The sequence below is a fragment of the Hemicordylus capensis genome, chromosome 2 (genome assembly GCF_027244095.1).
Source record: "Hemicordylus capensis ecotype Gifberg chromosome 2, rHemCap1.1.pri, whole genome shotgun sequence".
Classification (NCBI taxonomy): Eukaryota; Metazoa; Chordata; class Lepidosauria; order Squamata; family Cordylidae; genus Hemicordylus; species Hemicordylus capensis.
In genome coordinates, this window is record NC_069658.1 from 216,170,745 (window position 1) to 216,193,285 (window position 22,541).

Below are 22,541 nucleotides of genomic sequence, written 5' to 3' on the forward strand. Positions count from 1 at the left end.
TACCTTTGGATTCTAAATGCTATGATTTTATGAAGGCTGAGCCAGCATAGAATTTGCCTGGCTGCAAGCCTGTTACTTCACTTGCAAAAGTGGATGGAACTTTGCAAGTCCACTTCTTATATTCTTCCCACCTTTTAGGGTTGTCCATTCTGACTGACGCTATCCCTGCACAAATGGTTCAGCACCGAACCAGTTCGCCTTGAACTGGGGCAGGTTGGCAGCTTGATCGCAGACTGAACTGCAGGTGGTTCGGACCATGATCAAACCAAACCAAACCCGGTTCGGGCAGGCCGGTTAGGCGCAGAATGGGCAGCCGTGTGTGTGTGTGTGTGTGTGATGTGCAGCAAGAGAGATCGAGTCTGCTTACCCACCAAGCACACTGTCCATGCCCTGCTCAGTGCAGCCCATAGCCTAAGCATGTGTGATCTTACCTCCTTTACCAAGCGGTTGAGGCCTGAACCACGCCACTGCTATGCGGGCAGCTTCATAAAGGAGGGAGGATTGCACATGCTTAGGCTATGGGCTGCAACCCCTGCTAACTGGGCAAAGAGGCACCTTTTTAATGTGGTGGTTCTCTTTATTTAGCAGGGGGAGAGTAATTATTATTATTATTTTTACATTTATATCCTGCTCTTCCTCCCAGGAGCCCAGAGCGGTGTACTACATACTTGAGTTTCTCTTTCACAACAACCCTGTGAAGTAGGTTAGGCTGAGAGAGAAGTGACTGGCCCAGAGTCACCCAGCAAGTCTCATGGCTGGATGGGGATTTGAACTCGGGTCTCCCCGCTCCTAGTCCAGCACTCTAACCACTACACCACGCTGGCTCTTTCCAACCCCAGCACAGTACCTCCAGTGACTGTTGCTGGTGTCTATCTTACATTTCTTTTTAGATTGTCACAGGGGACAGGGATCCATCTGTAAACTGCTTTGGAAACTTCTGTTGAAAAGTGGTCTATAAATATTTTTGTTGTTGTTGTTGTGCTGGGGGGGGTGCGGGGAGTGGCAGCACGGACAGCAGGCTTGGTGGGTAAGGAGACTCTTTACCCCTCTCGCTGCAACTGCCACACACACACACCCCAGCCAGGACCGGTGCAAGACTATTTTGCACCATAGGCAAACACATTGACACTCTGCGCCCCTCTGAGCTCTGCGCCCTAGGCGGCTGCCTAGTTTGCCTCATGGTAGCACCTGCCCCGTCACAGGTACCCCCACCCCTTTACTTGTAAAGGGGAATCCTCACCGGAGGATCCTCTTTACATGTATTAGCCACCGAACCAGCTCAGCCAGACGGACCGGTCCGGCCGGTTCGACCAAACGGATTTGGCAGCACACGATTCGGATTTGAGCCAAACCGCCATTTTTGGTTCGTGCACACCTCTAACCCCCGCAGATCTTTCTCAGTCTTTTTCACCATAGCAAGGCATTTAAATCTCCAGGGTTGATTTCAAGAGGGTGCCAATTGTAGGGAATTCTTGGCCTGGGCCACGCAGAGGCCATGCACACGGGCACCCAGTCCCCCAACATGGCCGCCAGGCCACCGGGTGAAGGCCGAAAACAGGCCGAAGAGTGGCTGAACGAGGTGAGGGGGGGAACCTCCATGGAGGGGAACCTCCATGAATGAGGTGAGGGGGGGAACCTCCATGGACCCCTCCCCCGCCTCCAGGAACTGGGAGTTAGGTTTTTAAAAAACTATTTTTAAACAATTTTCAGTCCATGAACCCCCCCCCCAACCCAAACCAAGCCGGGGGGCGCGGGTTCAAGGGGGTGCCAGGCCAAACTGGCCCGGCTGAGATCGAGGCCGATTCGGCCTTGAACCAAACCGGGCCAGCCAGTTTTGTGCACATCCTTACCATATCCTGCAGCATACCCTTCCCCACTTCAACACCACCTTCTTTGCAAAGGACAGAAAGCTGGCTGCAAGTTGCCAGGCCCTGGCCGCCTCCTTCCTGCTGCCCAGTTGGGCCACCTGGCGACATCTCAAGCCCCACCTCCCGCTTCTGTGGAGAATTGGAGCATAAAGGGATTGAGGATTTGAGGGTGGCTTTTTAATCTCAAAAAGGCAAGACATAATCAAGTGAAGAGGTAATCCGACAGCACAGGTAATTCTGGGTTTAAGATATATTAAGTGCTTAAAGGGAGACTAGGCGCCTTAAGGGAGATTAAGAAGGGACAGTCCTCACGTTTGCAAGTCGAAGAGGAGACGCGACACAGGAGGAGGGACAGGGGAAAGGGCGCTTTGCCTGCAGAAGGCCCCCGGCTCAAGCCCTGGCATTGTCAGGTAAGGCCAAGAAAGACTCGTGCCTGAAACCATCAGAGAGCTGCTGCCAGTCAGTGTAGACAATACTGAGCTGCTGCCAGTCAGTGTAGACAATACTGAGCTGCTGCCAGTCAGTGTAGTACTGAGTCCAACTACTTCACTTGGGGTGGGGGGGCAGCAGTCCCCTCAGATCCCTTGGATGGCCTCAGCAGAGGCATATGCTCAGAGCCGACTCCAAAATGGATGTGTAGCAGTCTCCTCTCTCAGAAAGGCAAAACCCCATAAACTGTTCTGCCTCTGTCCAGCAAGATATGAGCATGCACTATACCACAAGGGCAGACAGGAGATAAGAACTGGCTGTCCTAGAGCATAGGAAGCTGTCTTCTACTGAGTCAGGCCATTGGTCCAGCTAGCTCAGTATTGTCTACACCGACTGGCAGCGGCTCCTCCAAATTCAGGACTGAGTCTCTCTCAGCAACAGGGAAGGAACTTGGAACCTTCTGCATGCAAGCAGGCTGGGGCTCTTCCTAGAGCGGCCCCCTCCCCTAAGAGAAATATCTTAAGGTGCTCACACACAGTCTCCCATTCAAATGCAAACCAGGGTAGATCCTGCTTAGCTAAGGAGACAGGTCATGCTTGCTGCCACTAGGCCAGCTCTCCCCACACACACACACCCTCTCAGATATATGGTTTAGAAGAGGTGAAAGAACTGAGCACATTTTGATTGAAAGCATCAGAAGCAGAATATATTAAATCCTTGCTCCACCTAGTATTTGCTATCTAGAGCAGAGATTCTCAGCATTGGGTACCCCGATGTTACTGGACTTCAACTCCCATAATCCCCAGCTCCAGTGGCTTTTGTTTGGGGATTATGGGAGTTGAAGTCCAATAACATCTGGGGACCCAACGTTGAGAATCCCTGATCTAGAGTAGTGGTTCTCAGGAGTCCCCCCAAAACTGGACTACAACTCCCATCATCTGTGGGCAAGGCCATTGTGAGTGGGGGTGATGGGAGTTGCAGTCCAAGATTATCTGGGGACTCAAGGTTGGGAACAGCGGGGTGGCCAATATCTGTGTTTGTAGTCCTATTCCAGCACCTTTAGAGCTACCCAGAACACCCTCTCCCCGGGCACAGCAACTTGGCCACTGTGAGGCAAGCCGGGGAAGCTTCCCACATGACTTAAGCTTCAGAAACTAAGAACATGAACATAGCAACTAAATCCCTTTCCAGGGCTAGCCGAAAAAGGAGCACCTCTCCTCAAGGAGTTGCAGGGATGGCAAGCTTGTTTCCAGGACCAATTCCAAGTTCTTGTCCTAACTCAACCGACTTGGATCGGGGGCATCCTCTCGCATGCAGCGTCAGACACCAAAGAGCCGACCAGGCCATTGTCACCGTTTGTATGAATGGCGACGGGATCTTCTCAGTTGTGGAGTGGCCTCTCTGCAGTTTTCTCAAGGAAGATGACCTGGTTACCGCCAGGCAAGGAAATGACTTGATTAGCAAGCCAGAGGTTGCCGGTTCGAATCCCCGCTGGTATGGGAAACACCTATATTGGGCAGCAGCGATATAGGAAGATGCTGAAAGGCATCATCTCATACTGCGTGGGAGGAGGCAATGGTCAACCCCTCCTGTATTCCACCAAAGACAACCACAGGACTCTGTGGGCACCAGGAGTCGAGACGGCACACTTTACCTTTAGTGTTAGAAGTGAGAATTCAGCAACATTGACTCTTGGCATCACAGTGGTCAACCTCTTTTGTTTTGTTAACAGGTCTCTCTTGGTCAGTTAGAACTGTTCCAGTTGTTAAAGGCTAGTGCCTGTTTGGGTATGTTGCTTAATGTCTCTCTCTCTCAGTATGTGATGTTTTAGTTGCCTACCAAACTTTTGTTTCTTGAACTCAACTTACTGTCTCCAGCTAATCTCTTGGGCTAAACATCTTTGCCACCAAGGCATACTCTGCTGTGTGAAGGTTTTAATGTTTCTCCTCCCACCCCTCAGTTAGAACACTCTATTTTAAAACGTTAAAAGATGTTTAACTCTTGGCTCCCATCCCCCTGAGGGCCGGGCAGATCCCTGCCGCTGATGGACTGCAAACCATCTCACACCTCAAACTACAGATTCTGAATTGGTGCTGCAGGCTTCACCACGGCAAAACACGATACAATACAGATTTATTTTTTAATGTAAAATGGAATGCTTCCTCAGAAACAAATTGTCCAGATAAGAACATACTGAGGAAAAAAGAAAAGGGAAAAGAAACCACTGAGTTCACATCATATGCAAGCTACAACTGGGTGCTGTGGATTTTTGTTCAGTGGCCAAAGTCCAAGAAGGTGACCAGGCAACAGAATTGAGGGCGATGCCACCTTATGTTGAGAAGAAGAAAAATCTTCAATAGCGCCGGGTGAAACGAGGGTTGCTGGACCGGTTCGTTCGATCCTGGCCTGCAAAGCTGCCTTGCACGCCGGCTCCTTGCACCGCCGTGTTCTGGGTACTGCTTTGGACAAAACCTCCACGCCTGCAGACAAAAACAAGACTTAACTTTCTTTTAAGATTCTCCTTTTCAGCTGTAATAGTATGAATGCAGCCACGTGAATCAGAAAGCTGGAAAGAGCCTTTGTTTCCATCTTTTTAATTCTCTTATACTTTCTGTATAACCACCTAATGGCACAGCAGGGAAATAACTTGACTAGGGAGCAAGAAGCTGCCGGTTCGAATCCCCGCTGGTGTGTTTCCCATAATATGGCAAACTCCTATGTTGGGCGATACAGGAGGATGCTGAAAGGCATCATCTCATCCTGCCCGGGAGATGGCAATAGTAAACCTCTCCTGTATTCTACCAAAGAAAACCACAGGGCTCTGTGGGCGCCAGGAGCCAACACCAACTCGAGGGTAGCACTTTACTTTACCTTATACTTTCTGAACAACTGTGTGTACTAATTTGGCCACTATCATGAAAACAAACTGGGCCCGATCCCAAGAATGTTCCAGGCCATTTCTTGCATCATGCACACGGTGCAGGGGATGACCTGGATCGCATCAAGCAGAGCAAGGAAAGAAGACAAAAGCCATAGTCTAAGGGCCAGAGGTCTAGAAATGGATTGATCAGTACAATTTGAGTGAATAAAATGGATGGCCTTTTGACCCTAGAATTATTAGCCATGACAGCCTTTGATAATGGGGAGCTTTCATTTTCAAAAAATCAATTTAGTGTGTTAAAAGCTGGTTTAAAATGCATAACAAGCAACAGTGATTTTTTTTTTTTTTTAATTATTTAACCTCTATACCACCCCAAACTCACATCTCTGAGCAGTATAAGGTGGCCATATGGAGGCCAAATAACTTTACTAAATCAACATTTTCGATCTGAAGTATCTTTACTTACCCAAATAGAAGATCCCCCTGAATTTGAGACAACCCCCTTTTAAAATATGGGTTAAATATAGGTTATACTATTTATCCAAAAGGAAGAGGACCCTAAATTTAAGACACACACACACCCCATTTCTAACACCAAAGAACTTGGGCGGGGGGACCTAGTCTTAGATTCAGGTAAATACAGTAACAGACAACTAAAGCTGAAATAATAACAAAACAAAAATATTAAAAATGTCAGGGAGAAGCACTGGACTCATTTTGGTCCACTTGTGCAAAGAGAGTTTTCTCTGAAGTTTCTGCATTTGACCAGAGCCAGGTGGTGGCAGACAGGTTGAACTCCTGCCTGATGTTCCTCAGGTCACCAGTTCAAGACCTGATGCTGGCTCAAGCACCAACGCCTGTAAGGCAAGTGTATGCCCCCTGGGACCAAATGCAACTACCGCACCCATTCAGTTTTGAATCTTTTTGCATGCAGATAATCACAGAGAACTTCAAAAGGAAGCCGGGGTGGAGGGGGCGGGCGGGACCATTCGCTCGCTCTTACCCTGTCATTCCTCCTCTGCTCATCACATGACTGGTCCCTGACTGGCCAGCAACACTCCTCTCACCGCCTAAAAAAGGAAGAAAATTGGGGGGGGGGGGGGGAGAGAGAGAAAGTATTCATTTTTTAATTTATTTATTTTAAAAAAAACAACACTTATCTGATAGGAATGGGAAGCCACAAAAACATACTGCACAGCTGCTACAAGGTCTACACTGGCTTCCTGAAGTCTTCTGAGCACGATTCATAGACTTGAAGTTGAAAGGGACCTTGGAGGTCCTCTAGTCCAACCCCCTACTCAGTGCAGGAATTGGCGCTAGCATCCCTCACAGGTGGCTGCCCAGCTTCCGCTTGAAAGCCCCCAGCTAAAGAGGGCCCACCACTGCACGAGGCAGGCTGTTCCACAGTTGAACAGCTCTCAAAGTGAAGGAATTCTTCCTAATATCTAAACTAAACCGCCACCCTTGTCATTTCAACCCATGAGTTCTGGTCCCGAGGAGCAAGGCGCTGGTTTGGAACCCCTGTACCACCCCCTGTAGTGTACTCAACCTCCTACCACCTCAAAGGGGCCGCCGTCCCACCCACCTGAGCTGCCAGATAAGAAACCCAGAATGTTGGGAGCAATAAGAAACCCAGACTGCTGGGGGCAAACCCAGAATGTTGAGTACCCAGAATGTTGGGGGCAATATGCTAAATCATTGTAAACCGCTTAGAGAGCTCCAGCTACAGAGCGGTATATAAATGTAAGTGCTATTGCTATTGCTATTAAAGGATGCTGTATTCCAATAGGTCGGATTTACTCAGCAGGATGTGTATTTATGACTTTGTCTGCAGACCCGAAGCAGCACGGCAGGGTATGGCTGTGTGAGAGTGTGCAGGAGAAACGAGATCCTTTCTAGTCGAAGGAACTGCCACCGCCATCTCCTGATGCTGCCTTGGTGACCTACACTTGTGGCCCCCTTGGGGCCCCCTCTAAAGCAAGTGCCCCCCCCCCGCCTACAGGAAAAAAGAGAAGTGGGGGCACCTTGCCACCGCTCGTGGTTCCGTCCCACGATCCCTCCATCCACACTGTCCTGCCAGGAGCGATCTTGGTGTCCCTCGAGCTTGCGCCCATGATCTCCCCAGTCGCGGCCATCTCTGCAGGGAAAGAGGCCCAAAAGGGGATTGAGGAACGCCGCAACCCAAGCAAAGAAACAAGCTTTCCTCAGAAACACACCACAAAGACATACACTGGAAAGTGTTGTCACCCCAGCGCAAGGCTGCTCTCCTTGGCATACTCACCGGGACTGCGGAGGCAAACCCCGCCCTTCACTTAGCCTCCTGTTGGACCCGTAGCTGCCCCAGCCGTCCCTGGAGTCCCGGGAGTGGCGCTCAGGCCCTCCGTGCCGCGTGTCGTAGTGCTGAAGAGCCAAGGGGGGGAAAGAAAAGAGAATGAAGTTGCTCATAGACAAAACTGAAACCACCTTTCTTATGAGACAAGGCTACAACAGCTGGGGCTATTTAGTTTAGAAAAAAGACGACTGTGGGGAGACAAAATAAGAGGTCTACAAAATCATGCATGGAGTGGCGAAAGTGGATAGATAAAAATTCTTCTCCCTCTCACATCACACTAGAACCAGAGGTCATCCCATGAAATTGATTGCCGGGAAATTTAGGACCATCAAACCGAAGTATTTGTTCACACAATGCATAATCCACTTGTGGAATTCTCTGCCACAAGATGTTTATGACAGCCAACATCCTGGATGACTTTAAGAGGGGCTTGAATAACTTCACGGAGGAAAGGTCTATGAAAGGCTACTAGTCGGAGGGCTATAGGCCACCTCCACCCTCAAAGGCAGGATGCCTCTGAGTACCAGTTGCAGGGGAGTAACAGCAGGAGAGAGGGCATGCCCTCAACTCCTACCTGTGGCTTCCAGCAGCATCTGGTGGGCTACTGTGTGAAAACAGGATGCTGGACTAGATGGGTCTTGGGCCCGATCCAGCAGGGCCGTTCTTGTGTTCTTAAGGTGTATCCCCTTGTGCAGCACCTCTGGGAATCCCAAGATACATCAGGGAAGAAAGCAATGGTGAAAGGTGGGCTGGCTATATCCCACCCTGGAACTTTGGCATCGGATATTTTTCCAAGGCAGAAGGACTTTTCCAAGCCCTTTTCTCTCACGGCAGGTTCACACAGCCATACAATAGACATACAATCTATTTCTCAGCGCTTGAGAAACTGTTGAACATGAGAGCCTTTATGTTTCATAAGTCATTTTCTAGGAATACTTTGTTCTATGCTCCCTCTGGTTCTGTAAAGGTCCGCAGGGGTGGCGGCCTCTGATTGACAGCCCAGTCGGAGGTAAAGAGTTGTGTTGCTGCTGTGTTTTGGAGAGAATGTATCTCAGTGATCTGGTTCATTGTCTCCAGGCAGAAACAGAAGGTTCTGAAGTAGGAATTACCCTTACTGGTTGGTATATACCTTTTTGGTGGGAGGGGAGGGGAGGGGAGAGGTGAATAAAATGAGAGTAGAAGAGAGAGCAGACTGCTGAAAGAGCCGAGAAGCTGGAAGGCTGGAAGACCAGCTGAGTAGAGACCGGCTGATGCTGCTGGAGAAGTTTTGGTAGTGAGCGAGTTGGGCCTACTGGAACCTGCTAGGCCTTACGTTTAGAAGGCTAGCAAACTTGTTTGTTCTACAGTTTTAAATTGCACTCTTGCTTATAATTTTCTGTTTGCACCTATACTGTTTTTTGTTTGTTTTGTTTGTTGTTTATTTGATTTCTATACCGCCCTTCCAAAAATGGCTCAGGGCGGTTTACACAGAGAAATAATAAATAAATAAGATGGATCCCTGTCCCCAAAGGGCTCACAATCTAAAAAGAAATGTAAGATAGACACCAGCAACAGTCCCTGGAAGTACTGTGCTGGGGGTGGATAGGGCCAGTTACTCTCCCCCTGCTCAATAAAGAGCATCACCATGTTAAAAGGTGCCTCTTTGCCAAGTTAGCAGGGGTTTTGGATTTTTGAAGCATTTATTACAGTAAACTTATTCTTGTTTTTCACTAGTTTACCACTGTCTTGGTCTGTTGTTTTGTTCCCGCCTCACACCTACTTGCCCTATTGATTTACCACACTACTGAGTTTGTGTTATTTTTGAGAGACAGAGGTTTCAGGAACTGGGAGTGGAACCTGTAAAAAAAATCCTAAACTGGTAACAGCGGGTGTCTAAGGGCCAGCTGAGGCCAAGCCCTCACAATGTTTGATCTTCTTCAAAGAAGAAGCCCAGAGGAAGACACATATCACCTACTTTATCTAGGAAGAGCATTTCCTAAAATTCTGGTAGCAAATGTAACACACACAGAGGCCACACCTCATTCTTAAACTTGAATGGGATTATTTGTAGAGTGTCAAGAACAGATCTGCCACCAGAACCGTATCCTTCCCCGCCACCCCACCATGTTTCTGTAGGTCACTGATTTGGGCATGCCTGGGCAGGTAATTCTGCAGCACCAGAAACACCTGAATGACCACCCAGTGCAAAGCGGTGGCTGAATTAGTTATTTCCACTTGGAGAGAAGGGCCTTAGCTCAATGGGAGGGCCCCTGCTTTGGAGGCCGATGGTCCACATCCAACCCTTGGAGACATCCAAGTGGGGGTACGAAAGACCCCCTGTCTGAAACCCTGGAGAGCCACTGCCAGCCAGAGCTGGCAATCCTAATCTAGATGGACCAATAGTCTGACTCAGTAGAAGACAGCTTTCTATATTCCACTCATGAGAAGGAGGAAAGGCAAGCGCAACTCACGCAGGGGTGCAGCAGGCAACCCCCTCTGCGAGCAGGTAACCTGGAGTTGCAGGAACCCTCAGTTCTTTGATTCATTCTAGTCTTGTACCATACCGCACCCTGAGGCACGCAGTTTCGAGATGGCTGGCCTACATCCCAAGACTGCCAACCTCTGTGGGAGCCATTCTGGGCAGGACCAAAAGCACCTGTGACCATGCAACTGCCCAAGACAAACATACCTGCCCATTTCGATCTGAGACTGTCCTTGAACTTTCTCTCCTGTGGGGGAGAAAAAAAGAACTTTACACCCTGGAGGAAAAGCCTTGAAAACAAATGTGATATGCCAGGTTAGTCATCTTTGTTCGCTACCTGCCTATAACTGACCATACTTCCTTTCACCCTGCACAGAGGAAGTGGGTTATAACCTACAAAATTTCATGCATTAAAAATAATAGTTGGTCTAGAAGGTGCTGCCTTATTCTTTTTCTGACCTGGAAAACAAGTTAGATTGTTCTGTGTGGATACCCAGGAACAGGGTTTCTCAATGTGTGGGTCCCCAGGTGTTATTGGACTTCAACTCCCATAATCCCCAGCCCCACTGGTCTTTGGTTGGGAATTATGGGAGCTGAAGTCCAATTACATCTGGGGACCTACACATTGAGAATCCCTGCAAACTAACAGGAACTTGCTACTGTCAACCCCTGCTAACTGAGCCAAGAGGCACCTTTTAGAGTGGTGATTCTCTTAAGTTTAGCAGAGGGAAAGCAACTGGTCCTATCCAGCCTCAGCACAGCATCCCTCCAGTGGCTGTTGCTAGTGTCTTCCTTATGTTTCTTTCTAGACTGCAAGCCCTTTGGTGACAGGGAACCATCATTTCTCTATGTAAACCACTTTGAGAACTTTTGCTGGAAAGTGGTATATACATATTTGTCAGATTGCCATCATGCCAAGCTTGACAGTCTTCAAGGGATCTGGCTGGTCATTAATAGAATAGGCCAGGCCTGCACAACGTAAGGCCCGGGGGCCAGATTCGGCCCGCAGGGGCTATTTTACTGGCCCCCAGGTCAGTAAATCCTGCAGCAATACAGGAGCTGGAAACTACCTTATAGCACCATACTATGCATGTTTTCTCATAAATATGTTCCATAGTGTTCCCAGCAAGGCTTACTCCCATGTATGCATGCCTAGGATTGCAGCCTGAAAACAATGACAAGAGGAGAGGACTTGGCATTTGTCTGAGGCTGGCATGCACTCCAGGGACCCCCCCACTGATTGAGCAGGGACAGGACCTATTCTCTGGCCACTATCCTTGGTTGAAACTATGGGCCCATTGACAGGGGGAATAGATCCACAAGTAACGCATAATATTTGTAATTTTAATGTAATGTGCTAAAAATTGACTTTGGCCCCTACACGCCAAGTTGTGGATGGTTCCGCCCACTAGGGCATTTGAGTTGTGCAGCCCGGGAATAGACTGACTTTGGCAGTTCTCTGTGGTTTTATTGGAAGGCTAAGCCCATGTGCTACATGAAGCAAGGATTCTCAAGCTTGGGTCCCCCAGAAGTTTCTGGACTACAACTCCCATCATCATCCAGGCAAAACTGGGGGGGTGATGGGAGTTGTAGTCCATCATCATCTGGGAGACCCAAACTTGAGGGACCCTGCCATAAGGGCTTATTGCACCGTGGATGAGTTGACTCAAGGCCACCACACGTTATACTATGGGGGTGGGGGTAGGTGGGGTGCTATTCCTGGTTCTCTGACCGGAGTAGCTGCAAGGGACACATATTAATACCCAATTGTCAGATCCACACTTAAACATTAAGACCTTTAAAAAGTGACATGCAAAAGAGTTCTTTAGCCTGAGAGCCAAAGGCAAATGAGGGAAACTGCTGGCTGGCACTACGAAGCTGCCTATTCACTATTCAGGAAGAGGCTGTTGGGATTTCAATGTGTCCATTCCGATCTGAGGCACCAATCTGAGGTTAAAAATACTCACTGAATTTTCTTGGCATCTAATGACGCAGGAGGTGAAAGGGAAGATGCTGCTAACCTGTCCACCGCGTGATCCTGGTACCGGCCGCGATCTCTGTGGTCAAAGCTGTGGAAGCGGTCTTGACGGCTGAAGTCTGAATGGTATCGGTCATTCATGGCCATCCGCTTCGCCTCGGGCCAGTACGAATCATCACGCCTGCAAGGAAAACAGACTCAGCGTTGGGTGATGCTTTTTATTCCTCTTGCCCTTAAGAGGGCTAGAAACAACTGGGCATATTAGCAATGCAGAAACTGGGAGTGGTTTTATACTGCTTACGGCTTCCCCACAATGAATCATTGGAACTGTAGTCTGAGGAGGTGCCACAGCTTCTCCATTAAGAGACATGAATAGAAAAGGGGAGGGTTTATGGCTCAGTGGCAGAGCATCTGCTTTGCATGCAGAAGGTCCTAGGTTCAATCCCTGGCAGCATCTCCAGGTAGGGCTATGACCCTCCTGATCAAAGGACAGAGGGTGGCCTGGAGTTAAGAGAAAAATCAGGGAGGCATCAATAACAACACCAAAATAAAGTCACCAATAGTGGGTGGTTTCAATTACCCTCACATAGGTTGGGTAAAATCACATTCAGGTAATGACAAAGAGGTCAAATTTCTAGATGCACTAAATGACTGTGTCTTAGAACAGTTGGCCATGGAACCAACCAGAAAGAAGGCAACCTTGGATTTAATCCTGAGTGGTGCTCAGGACTTGGTGTCAGATGTCACGGTTGCAGAACCATTAGGGAGTCAGCATATCTAGAAGTGGACAATTGGCAAGCAAGTCTAAGACGGGCGCTTTTGACTTCAGAAGAAGAAACTCCTCAAAAAAGGAAGAATGTGGTGAAAAGAAAGCTGAAAGGGGGGGAAATGAAGAGTGTTGGGCCGAAGCCCTTTATCAAGAACCCTCTGTAGAAACCCCAAAACCTGAGCTATTGAGGAAGACAATGGTGTGATTCCCTGTGTGTCACACCATTGGGAGAATGCCTTCCAGGTCAACTGGTATATCCTAACCATGGAAGGACGACGGGAGGCCATGATTGTGCCTAGGACTGACTGAAAGTACCCGCAGGCCACTAAGAAGTCCTGCTCAATTTCCATGAGAACAGATTGAGTCATTCCAGCTTCGGATGGAAAATTGGGCCCTTCCTAAGCTGTTGACTCTGAAACTCCAGGGCCATTAGAGCTTCACTAGACAGCTCCACCAGGTCTGAAAACCAGGGCTGGCGTGGCCAATGCGGAACTACCAGAATGACTTCCTCCCCCATCTGACATTTCCATCTTACTGCCTGTGAGATTACTGCCATGGGATGGAAGGGGAGCATAGAGCAGACCCTCTGGGCAGCGTGCTGTCAAGGCATCCACCCCCTTGGCCCCCAGGGTTAGGTACCTGGACATGAACCGGGACAGCTTGGCATTTGCTGGAGTGGTGAACAGGTCCATTACCAACCGGCTGAACCCCTGCACAATCTAATGAAATGCTTGATTGCTCAGTGACCACTCTGCCTAATTTCTGAGAGCAGCTTAACCAATCCGCCATGATGTTTAACACCTCGTGGTCTGCCTCCAGGGATGGCAGACTGGTCTCCACCCAGGCTAGCAGTCTTTCCACCTCCCTCATCAGGACCCGGGACCTCGTGCCACTCTGGTGGTTGATGTGGGCCTTGGCCGTTGCACTGTCAGTTCGAATCAGGACATGGTGGTTTTGGAGGACAGGCAAGAACCCCATGAGGATGTATCTTACAACCTGGAGTTCAAGCCAGTTTTATACTATTTGTCTTTTCCATTTCAGACCGAAGACCCTGTGCCAGAAGTTGCTGACAGTGCCCCAGCCCTGAAGACTGGTGTCACTTGGACCCCATTTACTGGGAGAAACATAACCCCTTTCAACGTGGCGAGGGACACCCAACTCAGGGACAGCCGTACAAGTTCCGGTAAGTTAATCTTGCACCTTGACCTTTCCATTACCCGGTCCTGCCAAGGCAAGAGAAACCAATGGAGAGGCCGCAAATGGAAGCGACCCAACGAGACTATCTCTATGGTTGAATGCCCCCAAGTGCAGGATCCTGTTCTGGGGTCTGAAGGTACTCTTTTGGTAATTGACAATGAAGCCATGAGTTCCCAGTACTGAGAGGGTGGCTTGGACATCCCCCAGGCTTCTCTGGACTGATTGGGACCTGATCAAAAGATCGTTAGAAAAGGGTACACATGGACACCCTTGGTCCTCAAGTGCAACCATGATCTTGGTAAACACTTGTGCAGTCGAGAGACTGAAGAGGAGCGCCAGATCCTGGAAATGGGAGTTGCCGTATGAAAAGCGGAAGAAGTGCCTGTCCTGGACATGAATGGGGACGTGTAGGTAAGCCTCCTTGAGATCCACCAATGGCAAGAAGTCTGCCTGCTGGATAGCCATCAGAATCGAACAGAGGGTCTCCATGCGGAACCCCTTCTTCCTCAGGAACCAGCTGACGAATTTGAGGTCCAAGACAGACCTCAAATTTGAGGCCCTGCATTCCCCACTCTTTTTCGAATCTAGGAACAAGATGGAATAGACTCCCTGCACCCCCTGCCCCAATGGGATAGGTTCGATAGCCTGTATCTGACCCAGATGACAAATGGCTTTCGAAATCAGGGCACGTTGTCCCAAAAGGGAAATTTTGGCTTAAGACTAGGCAAACCTATACTGCCTCTTCTGGCAGGATCAAAACCCTGCCTTGTAAATCCTAGCATTAGATGATGTGGATGGAAAGGACTTGTGCTCTCCCTTCTGACTACTAGAAGGCATGTCCTTCTTCTTATCTTTCATCTCAACCAGTATGAGTTCTAGAACCTCGAACAACTTGCCACCCTTAAAGGCCGAATTACCCAAGTTGCTCCTGGATTTCTGGTCCACCTTTCAATGCTTGAGCCAGAGCATACGGCGAACCATAACATCTGATGCCGGGGCCCTGGCCGACAGCCGAGTACAGTCAACTGAGGAATCTATCTTGCCCAGCTTATTGAGCCCTTGGTGCAGCCAGGGCAGTTCAGGAGGGACAAGCGGTAGCAATTCCTTGACCCATAGAATTGACGCCCTGACAAATATGGAAGTGGACATAGAGGTGCGAATTGAGAGGCCAGTAGCTTCATGTGACCCGTGTAAAGCGGCATAACATTTTTTGTCATCCCGATTTTTTGAGTACAGTTGCCCTTCGACAACTGCGAGAGTCCCGTTCCTGGAAACCCTCGCGGTTGGCGAGGCATAGGATTACATTGTAAATGGGGTGAGGGGAATCGCGAGTGCTTAAGTGCCTAAAATCCACCCTAAAAAAGAGGGGGGGAAATCCCCAACCCCCGGAAATGACCCCACAAACGCCCCCCATTGGCCCTGAACCCCCCCCAAATCACCCCAACCCCCTTTTTGTAAATGTTTGTTTTGTAAATCCTCTTCTAGGATTGACCCTGTGACCTCTGAAATCAGTCGAAAAAGTGGTCAAGAGATTTTTTTTTTAAGGTGGTGGCAACCACAAATACTCAAGTCACGGTTGGAGAGGGGGGTGACATTTTGCCAGTCGTAGATACTCAAATCTGTGGTTGGCAAACATGCGGTTGATGAGGGACAACTGATGGCATCCACCCGAGAATTAAACAACTCAAATGCTGCTCCTCTAGCAAAAATATGTAACTTGCCCCTAAAATTAGGCTCTGCACCAGAGGGCCAGAAAGTAGCCAATGTAACAGCCATCGTCAAAAAGATATCCGGGGGGATCTGGTAAGTTACAGCCGATTAGCTTAATGTCTATTCCAGGTACACTGATGGAAAGCATACTTAAGGATAAAATTGTTAAACATATAGAAGATCAGGCCTTGCTGAAGGAGAACCAGCATGACTTCTGCAAAGGTAAATCATGCCTCAACAACCTTCTGGAGTTCTTTGAGAGAATGTCAACAAGCATGCGGATAAAGGTGATCCAGTTGACATAGTATACTTGGACTTTCAAAAAGCTTTCAACAAAATTCCTCATGAAAGGATCTTGAGCAAGCTTAGCAGTCATGGGATAAGAGGACAGGTTCATGTGTGGATTGGTAACTGGTTAAAGGACAGGAAATGGTAGGAATAAATGGACAGTTCTCTAAATGGAGGGAAGTAAGAAGTGGGGTCCCCCAAGGATTTGTATTGGGATCCGTGCTTTTAAATTTATCCATAAATGAACTAGACGTTGAGGTAAGCAGCGAGGTGGCCAAATTTGCAGATGACAACAAACAACTATTTAGGGAAGTGAAATCCAAAACAGATTGTGAGGAGCTCCAAAATGCAGTTCATTGTAAGTGTAGGGTGATGCATACTGGGCAAAAAAACCAAAACCCCCAACTTCATATACACACTGATGGGGTCTAAGCTGTAGGTGACTGACTAGAAGAGGTAAACGTGACAAGGAAAAACACCCAAAGAGCCACACCACCCTCCACTACACATAAGAGGCCATCTTTGTATCTGGGCCCATGGCCCAATCCCACTCACCTCCCATCTGAGTCATACGGCCGCTTCAGGGTAGAGCGGCGCTCCTGCTCATAGCGCAGCTGCTCCTGCTGCCGCCGGAGCTCTTCCCGCTCCCGATGGATGCGCTCTTGCTCACGCCTCCTCTCTTGCTCAATGTGAATGCGCTCCTGCTCCAGCCGCTCCCGCTCCATCCGCTCCCGCTCCAGGCGCTGTCGCTGCAACTCCAGCCGATCCCGCTCTCGCTGGAGCTTCTGCCTCACGTCCCATTCGCGGTCGGCCTGGATGCGCTGCTCTCGCTCCCGCCGCTCCCGCTCCCTATTTAAATATACATGCGCGGGAGACTATCAAGTAGGCACGCAACAGATAAGAACTTTAGATCAGGGACAATCCTCTGCTCCCTTCCCAAAAACCAAGTCGGCAGCTGGAGGCGGGGACAAGCAGGTCCCTCAAGTTGTATTGGGCGGGCTTCTAAAAACCACAGGGATGATCTCCTCCCCACAACTGGGAGATGGAGCTCATTCTAGAATGGGATGGCCAAGATACTCAGAGAGCTGCCCAAACAGCCAGCTCCAATTTGGAGGTGCAGAAGGGGGTGAGGATATTTCCCCATAGCTGGGCAGCACCCTCCAAAGCTCAGTACAACTCTGAGGAGCGATTCTCACTTTCCTCCAAGATAGAAATGAGTGGGTCTCATCTTGTGGAATTACAGTTTGCTGCTTAAGAGACTCCAATCTAGAGCTTGCAGGACTAATTAAGGGGGGAAAACAAATGGGAGAAAAGTGGTACAGAGTCACATAGAAGCGAATATGGGGGTGGGGGAAAGAGGTGGGGAGACAAAGACTTCAATACAGAGGAGAATGCAATAATTACATGTCACACAAACTAGAAGACAAACGGATACTCTGGCAACATTTAATCAGTTAAACGTGAAAGGAAGCGCTCAGCGAGGCAGCCTGTGCGCGACTAAGAGGAAAATGTGTCACGCTCTTACAAAATAGAGAACACTTTAAAATATCTGCTTGGAACAATGAGGGGGGGAAACATGCAAGAGGCTCCACTCCGAAATGGAACAATCCCCATTAAGCCTGAGCAGATAGCACAGATGCCGAGGAAAGTGACAGCGGTGTAATAGCTAATGTCAACAGAGCACAAAGTCATCATGGGATAATGATCTCCGACTGCTGAGGAGCACAGAGATATTTCACATGGGGGGGAGGAAAGGAGCAGCTCAGCCTGCCGGAGTTCGTTCTGTGCATGACAACAAGGGAGTGAGGTGGCTTTTCAGAACCATTCCAGTTCTACCCTGCTAGCGCAAGGAGCAAGTTCAGTTCCACCTCTGCGTTAAAGTTGGGAGGCTTGCATGGATGTGACTGTGGATACATTCCCCACACCATTTGCACAGTGTATGGGCTGACAGCTGCTTTCTCAGACTAGCTTTGGAAGAACTGGAGAGTACCCATCCTCTACAGCTGGAGTCACTAGAAGTTGTAGAAAGGAGCACTGGTCACTTACCGTGAAGGCTTCTTCTTGCTGCTGGTGTTGAGGACATCTCCGTGGGTTATCCTTCCCAGCATGCTCCAGAGCAGGACATACTCAAAGTAGTAAGAACCTTTAAAAGGCCCAGAAGGATAACCCCTCCCAGTTTAGGTAGTACAGCCAAGCTTCTGAAAGGTAAGAAAACTATAACCACAGTAGTAAGAAAATGAAAGTAGACAAAGAGGAATAGTAAAAATAGTGAAAGTAGACTAGTAGCCACGGACACCCCAGGTGGGTCGAGATGGCCTCAATACCAGCAGCAAGAAGAAGCCTTCACGGTAAGTGACCAATGCTCCTTTCTCAGCTGCTGGGTGAGGGCATCTCCATGGGACTTGCCATAGCTTATTAGACCCCGGAAGGGTGGGCAATCCCGGCTACTGGGGAGGAAGCACATGTTGCAGAACGCGTCTGCCGAAGGAAGCCTTGGCTGATTGCCAGAGACCAAGCTTGTCGTGTCTGGTAAAGGTAGATGGAGCAGACCAGGTTGCTGCTCTGCAGATGTCTTCCAAAGGGGCATTCGTAGAGAATGCTGCTGATGCGGCTGCTGCTTGGGCAGAGTGAGCCGTGATCTTCAGCGGCATAGGCAGATGTTGCACCTCGTAGGCCAAGGTGATGCACGCCTTTATCCATCTGGATAAGACGGAAGATGACACCGCCTGACCCATTGTAGATGGCAGAAAGGAGACAAACAACACTTCCGTGGTCCTGAAGGAGAACGTTCTGGACAGGTAAGACTTTAGGCATCGAACATCAAGCTTATGCCATTCCTTTTCACGTGGATGAGTGGATTTTGGGCAGAAGGAAGGTAGCACCAGGTTCTGCAATCTGTGAAAAACTGAGGCTACCTTGGGTACAAATGAGGGGTCTGGGATCAGGGTCACGGAATCCGATGAGAAAATGCACTCTTTTGTTGGCTAAGAGTGCCCTCAGTTTGGAAGCATGAAATTCATGCAGTGGCGCTCCTCCTGTGGAGTCCACATGCCTTGGGCTGAGTGAGAGAGGCAGTGATCCCCCCCCCCATCCATGAAGGCTGGCATTGGTTGTGACTATTATCCTTGGAGGGTCCAGGAAGGGTTTGCCCTGGCTGAGGCATGTGTCGCTCTTCCACCAGTGAAGAGAGTCCCAGGCAGGGGGTGGCAGGGGAACGCATGTGCGGCGCCTCTGGGCAATCTCCAACTGGTGTGGTAGGAGAAACTACTGCAAGGGTCTGAGGTGAGGCCCAGAGAAGCACTTCCAGAGTGGACACCATTAGGCCCAGCAGTTTCACTAGTGTCATAATGTGCACCTTCTGGGAGGCCAGTATGGAGTGGATGAGGCCCAGGATTTTGGCTCTCCTGTCGTTGGGGAGAAGCAGCTTGTCGCACACAGTGTTGATGAGCACCCCCAGGTGTTGATTTGTGTGGAGGGTGTCAACTGGCTCTTGGTCTCATTCACTATGAAGCTGTGTGCGGCCAGTGTCGTGAGTGTGGCAGTCCCATCTCGTGTGGCAGACCATCTGGGCTGCATGAGGAAGTTGTCTATGTAAGCGAACAGCCTGACTCCCTGGAGTCTGAGTTGCACCACCAGCGTAGCCATCACCTTGGTGAATATCCTTGGCGCCGAGGATAGCCAAAACGGTAGCTCCTTCTATTGGTAGTGGTGTCCTTGGTAGCAAAAGCACAGCATATGTCGGGAGCGTGGGTGTATTGGTACATGCAGGCAGGCCTCTGTGAGATCAACAGAGGCCAGAAGGTTGTCGTGATGGAGGTTCTCTGCAATGGATCAAAGTGTTTCCATCCTGAATTTTCTGTGCTTGACCCATTTGTTTAGGTATCTGAGGCCCAAGACTGCCCGAAATGATCCGTCTTTTTTGGGCACAGTGAACAAGACAGAGTAGATGCCTTGATGGTGCTGCTGGGATCGAACCGGCTCTATTGCTGAAATGCAGAGGAGACGGTTTATTGCTTGTTGTAGTGCAGAATGCTTCAGCAGGGATTTGGGCAGGTGGGCAGGATCGTGGGGTGGGCAGGAAGCGGTCCCTGGGATGTGACGTCATGCACCCGTTCAAGATTGTCTCGAGGACCCATTTGTCAGATACGGAGGCCTCCCATGCGTGAAAGTAGTGGGCTAGGCAGCCCCCTACCCCCATCGAGTCAGGAGGACTGGCGTGGCTTGGGCTGCTGGCCAAATTGTTGCTTCGAGGGGTTGGATCAGGGGTAGAAGCGTTGTCTGTTCCAACCCATGCGCTGTTGTCTCATGTCTCTGTCCCTGGGGTGGAAGCCTCCCCAAAAGGGCCGAATGAATCGCCTGCGAGTAGCTGACGGGAGCACCTTCTTTTTATCTTTGGTCTCTACCGGAATGTTCTTTAGCGCCTCATCCTCAAACAACTTGGTGGCAGAAAAGGCAACCACTGTGAGATTGGAGCGAGATTATGCGTCCACCTGCCAGTGCCTCAGCCATAAGGTGCGCCTGGCCACGACATTGTTGGCTGTGGTGCGGGCCCCAAAGTGTACTGCATCGAGGGCTGTGTCGGCTATGTACGTATGTGCTCTTTGAATTTTTAAGAGAATTTGTCTTTGCCTAGCTGGCTCAGGAGGCAGAGACTGTAGTAGCTCACCTGTCCACAGTACCGTGTTTCCCTGAAAATAAGACAGTGTCTTATATTAATTTTAGCCCCAAAAAATGCACTAGGGCAATTAGTGGTACATCAGAAATTACTGCTAGGTCTTACTTTCAGGGTAGGTCTTACTTTCGGGGAAACAGTGCAGCCCTGGAGAAGATGGACGCTGCAACGGAGGCCCTTATGGAGACGGAGATGCACTCATTATTTTTCTTCGGCTGGAACTCCAGCTTCTTTTCGGTGGGATCCTTAAGGACCTATTCTCTGTCTTTGGGCAATATGGCTCCTGATGTGAGAGCGGCCACATGAGCGGCCACTGGAGGGACTTGTAGTAATGCTGCAGCAGAGGAAGTGAAGGCATAGTGCTTCACTAGCATGGTGGTTTTCTTCGGCGCAGCAGGGGCCTGCCATTCCCGGTGCAGCACCTCTGGAAAGATTTCAGGCAGAGGGAACAAGAAGTCTGGAGAAGAAGTAGTGGGTAGTACTAGGGACTCCCTGGAAGGGGTAGTCATCTCCTGAAGGCCTTCAATGATAAGACCTAGGGTCTGCAGGGCTTTAATGAACAGAGCTGAGAAGTCCTCTGCTGGGAATAGCCTGCGGGAGTTGGAAAAGTGCTCCACCTGCTGGCCATCTGACCATCTCCCTTCTTCCTTAAACTCACACCCAGGGTCGGGATCATTAGGGTACTGCCTGGAACCTGACCTGGGGAGTCGGGGGTCCCTGGGGAGGTAGTGGCTCCACAGGCCCACCTGGGAGGGGGTGCTGTGAGTCATAATCCGAAATTTGGGGTGAATGGTCTGAGTATAAGGGTTCCTGCCTCTTGCTAGGTTTGCTATGGTGCTTGCCCTTGGATTTGTGGGAGTGCCTACTCTTATGACTCTTCCTTCTCTTCCTTGCAGGGTGTTCAGAAGAGCTGGATGAGGGATCTGACCCCTGGGATGAGGAAGGGGATGCCGCCTGCCTCCTGCATCTAGTAGGTTTCCCCTGGGGCTGGTCTGGAAGATGTCTATCCAGGGTATTATTGATTAGGGGAGTGAACCACTGGCACCATGCCTCTGGCATTTCTCCCGTAGAGGGGTGGGCAGGATTGGCGGGACCCACGGGGGAGGGACATGGTGGACCGTCAGGGCATGAAGGTCCTAGAGGACCTGGACTCACTGGTTCCACAGCAGAGATGGTGGTCGGCTGGGCTAGAGGCGACTGGTGCTGGGCCTCAGTGGGAAACACCAGCCTTCATGTTGTCCTCCCTGTGCTGGAGCTGCTCGCTCCTGGAGACTCCAACGCCCCCTCCAACCCCTCCGAGGTAGTGCCCGATGTTTTCGGGGCCTGAGGCCTTCTTTGTTGAACCACGCACTGCACGGCCTCTGCCGTAGCCCAGGCGGCCATCTGGGCAGGCGGGGAAAGTTGTGGCAGGCCGGGTTCGGCCACCTTTCTTTTCAGGTCTTCAGAGCTCTCCGGGTAGTCTTGGCCTGTTGTCCCCATCCTGGGCCTTCCGGCCCACTACCGCCACTCCCAACACTGCCACAGTGGTCCGCAGCAGAGCTGGGGCCTGACCGTCTTTGCGGAGTCTGCTGTTCTCCTGCTCCGCGGGAGCAGCATTTGGAGCGGGCCGGCTCCGAGAGGCTCCACCGGAGAGAGGGAGGCAGAGTAGGAGGCAGAGAGAACGGGTGGGAAGGAGAGCAAGCAGGAAAAAAGGAGTTGGTCCCCCCCAATTAGAGTTGGAGAGAGGACGGAGCAGGAGAAAGGAGAGGTGAGAAGAGTCCAGTGGCCAGTATCAGAGTAAAAAATGAGAGAGAGAGAGAGAGAGAGAGAGAGAGAGAGAGAGAGAGAGAGAGAGAGAGAAGCTCAGCTGAGTTGACCGCGCTGGAGCAGAGCAGGACGAACTAAACTGGGAGGGGTTATCCTCCTGAGCCTTTTAAAGGCTGTTACTACTTTGAGTACGTCCTGCCCTGGAGCATG

At 50.0% G+C, this 22,541-nt stretch overlaps 1 protein-coding gene and 1 long non-coding RNA gene across 3 annotated transcripts in view; one reads left to right on the forward strand and one right to left on the reverse strand.

Moving 5' to 3' along the window:
• The first annotated feature begins 1,976 nt into the window (after positions 1-1,976).
• LOC128343479 (uncharacterized) lies at positions 1,977-13,890 on the forward strand. The gene is made up of 3 exons (XR_008315557.1): positions 1,977-2,099; positions 11,967-12,157; positions 13,760-13,890. It is a non-coding gene; the product is annotated as an uncharacterized LOC128343479 (long non-coding RNA).
• Positions 4,414-22,541, reverse strand: part of LOC128343473 (scaffold attachment factor B1-like) — a 45,480-nt gene continuing 27,352 nt past the window's right edge. For both annotated transcript variants that reach the window (XM_053292601.1, XM_053292600.1), the window contains 7 exons: positions 16,469-16,762; positions 11,993-12,130; positions 10,179-10,218; positions 7,460-7,578; positions 7,203-7,315; positions 6,182-6,248; positions 4,414-4,777 (listed from right to left, as the gene is read on the reverse strand). In XM_053292601.1, the coding sequence (XP_053148576.1) occupies positions 4,651-4,777; positions 6,182-6,248; positions 7,203-7,315; positions 7,460-7,578; positions 10,179-10,218; positions 11,993-12,130; positions 16,469-16,762 (898 nt within the window). In that variant the 3' untranslated portion in view covers positions 4,414-4,650. The remainder of the gene's footprint in view (positions 4,778-6,181; positions 6,249-7,202; positions 7,316-7,459; positions 7,579-10,178; positions 10,219-11,992; positions 12,131-16,468; positions 16,763-22,541) is intronic.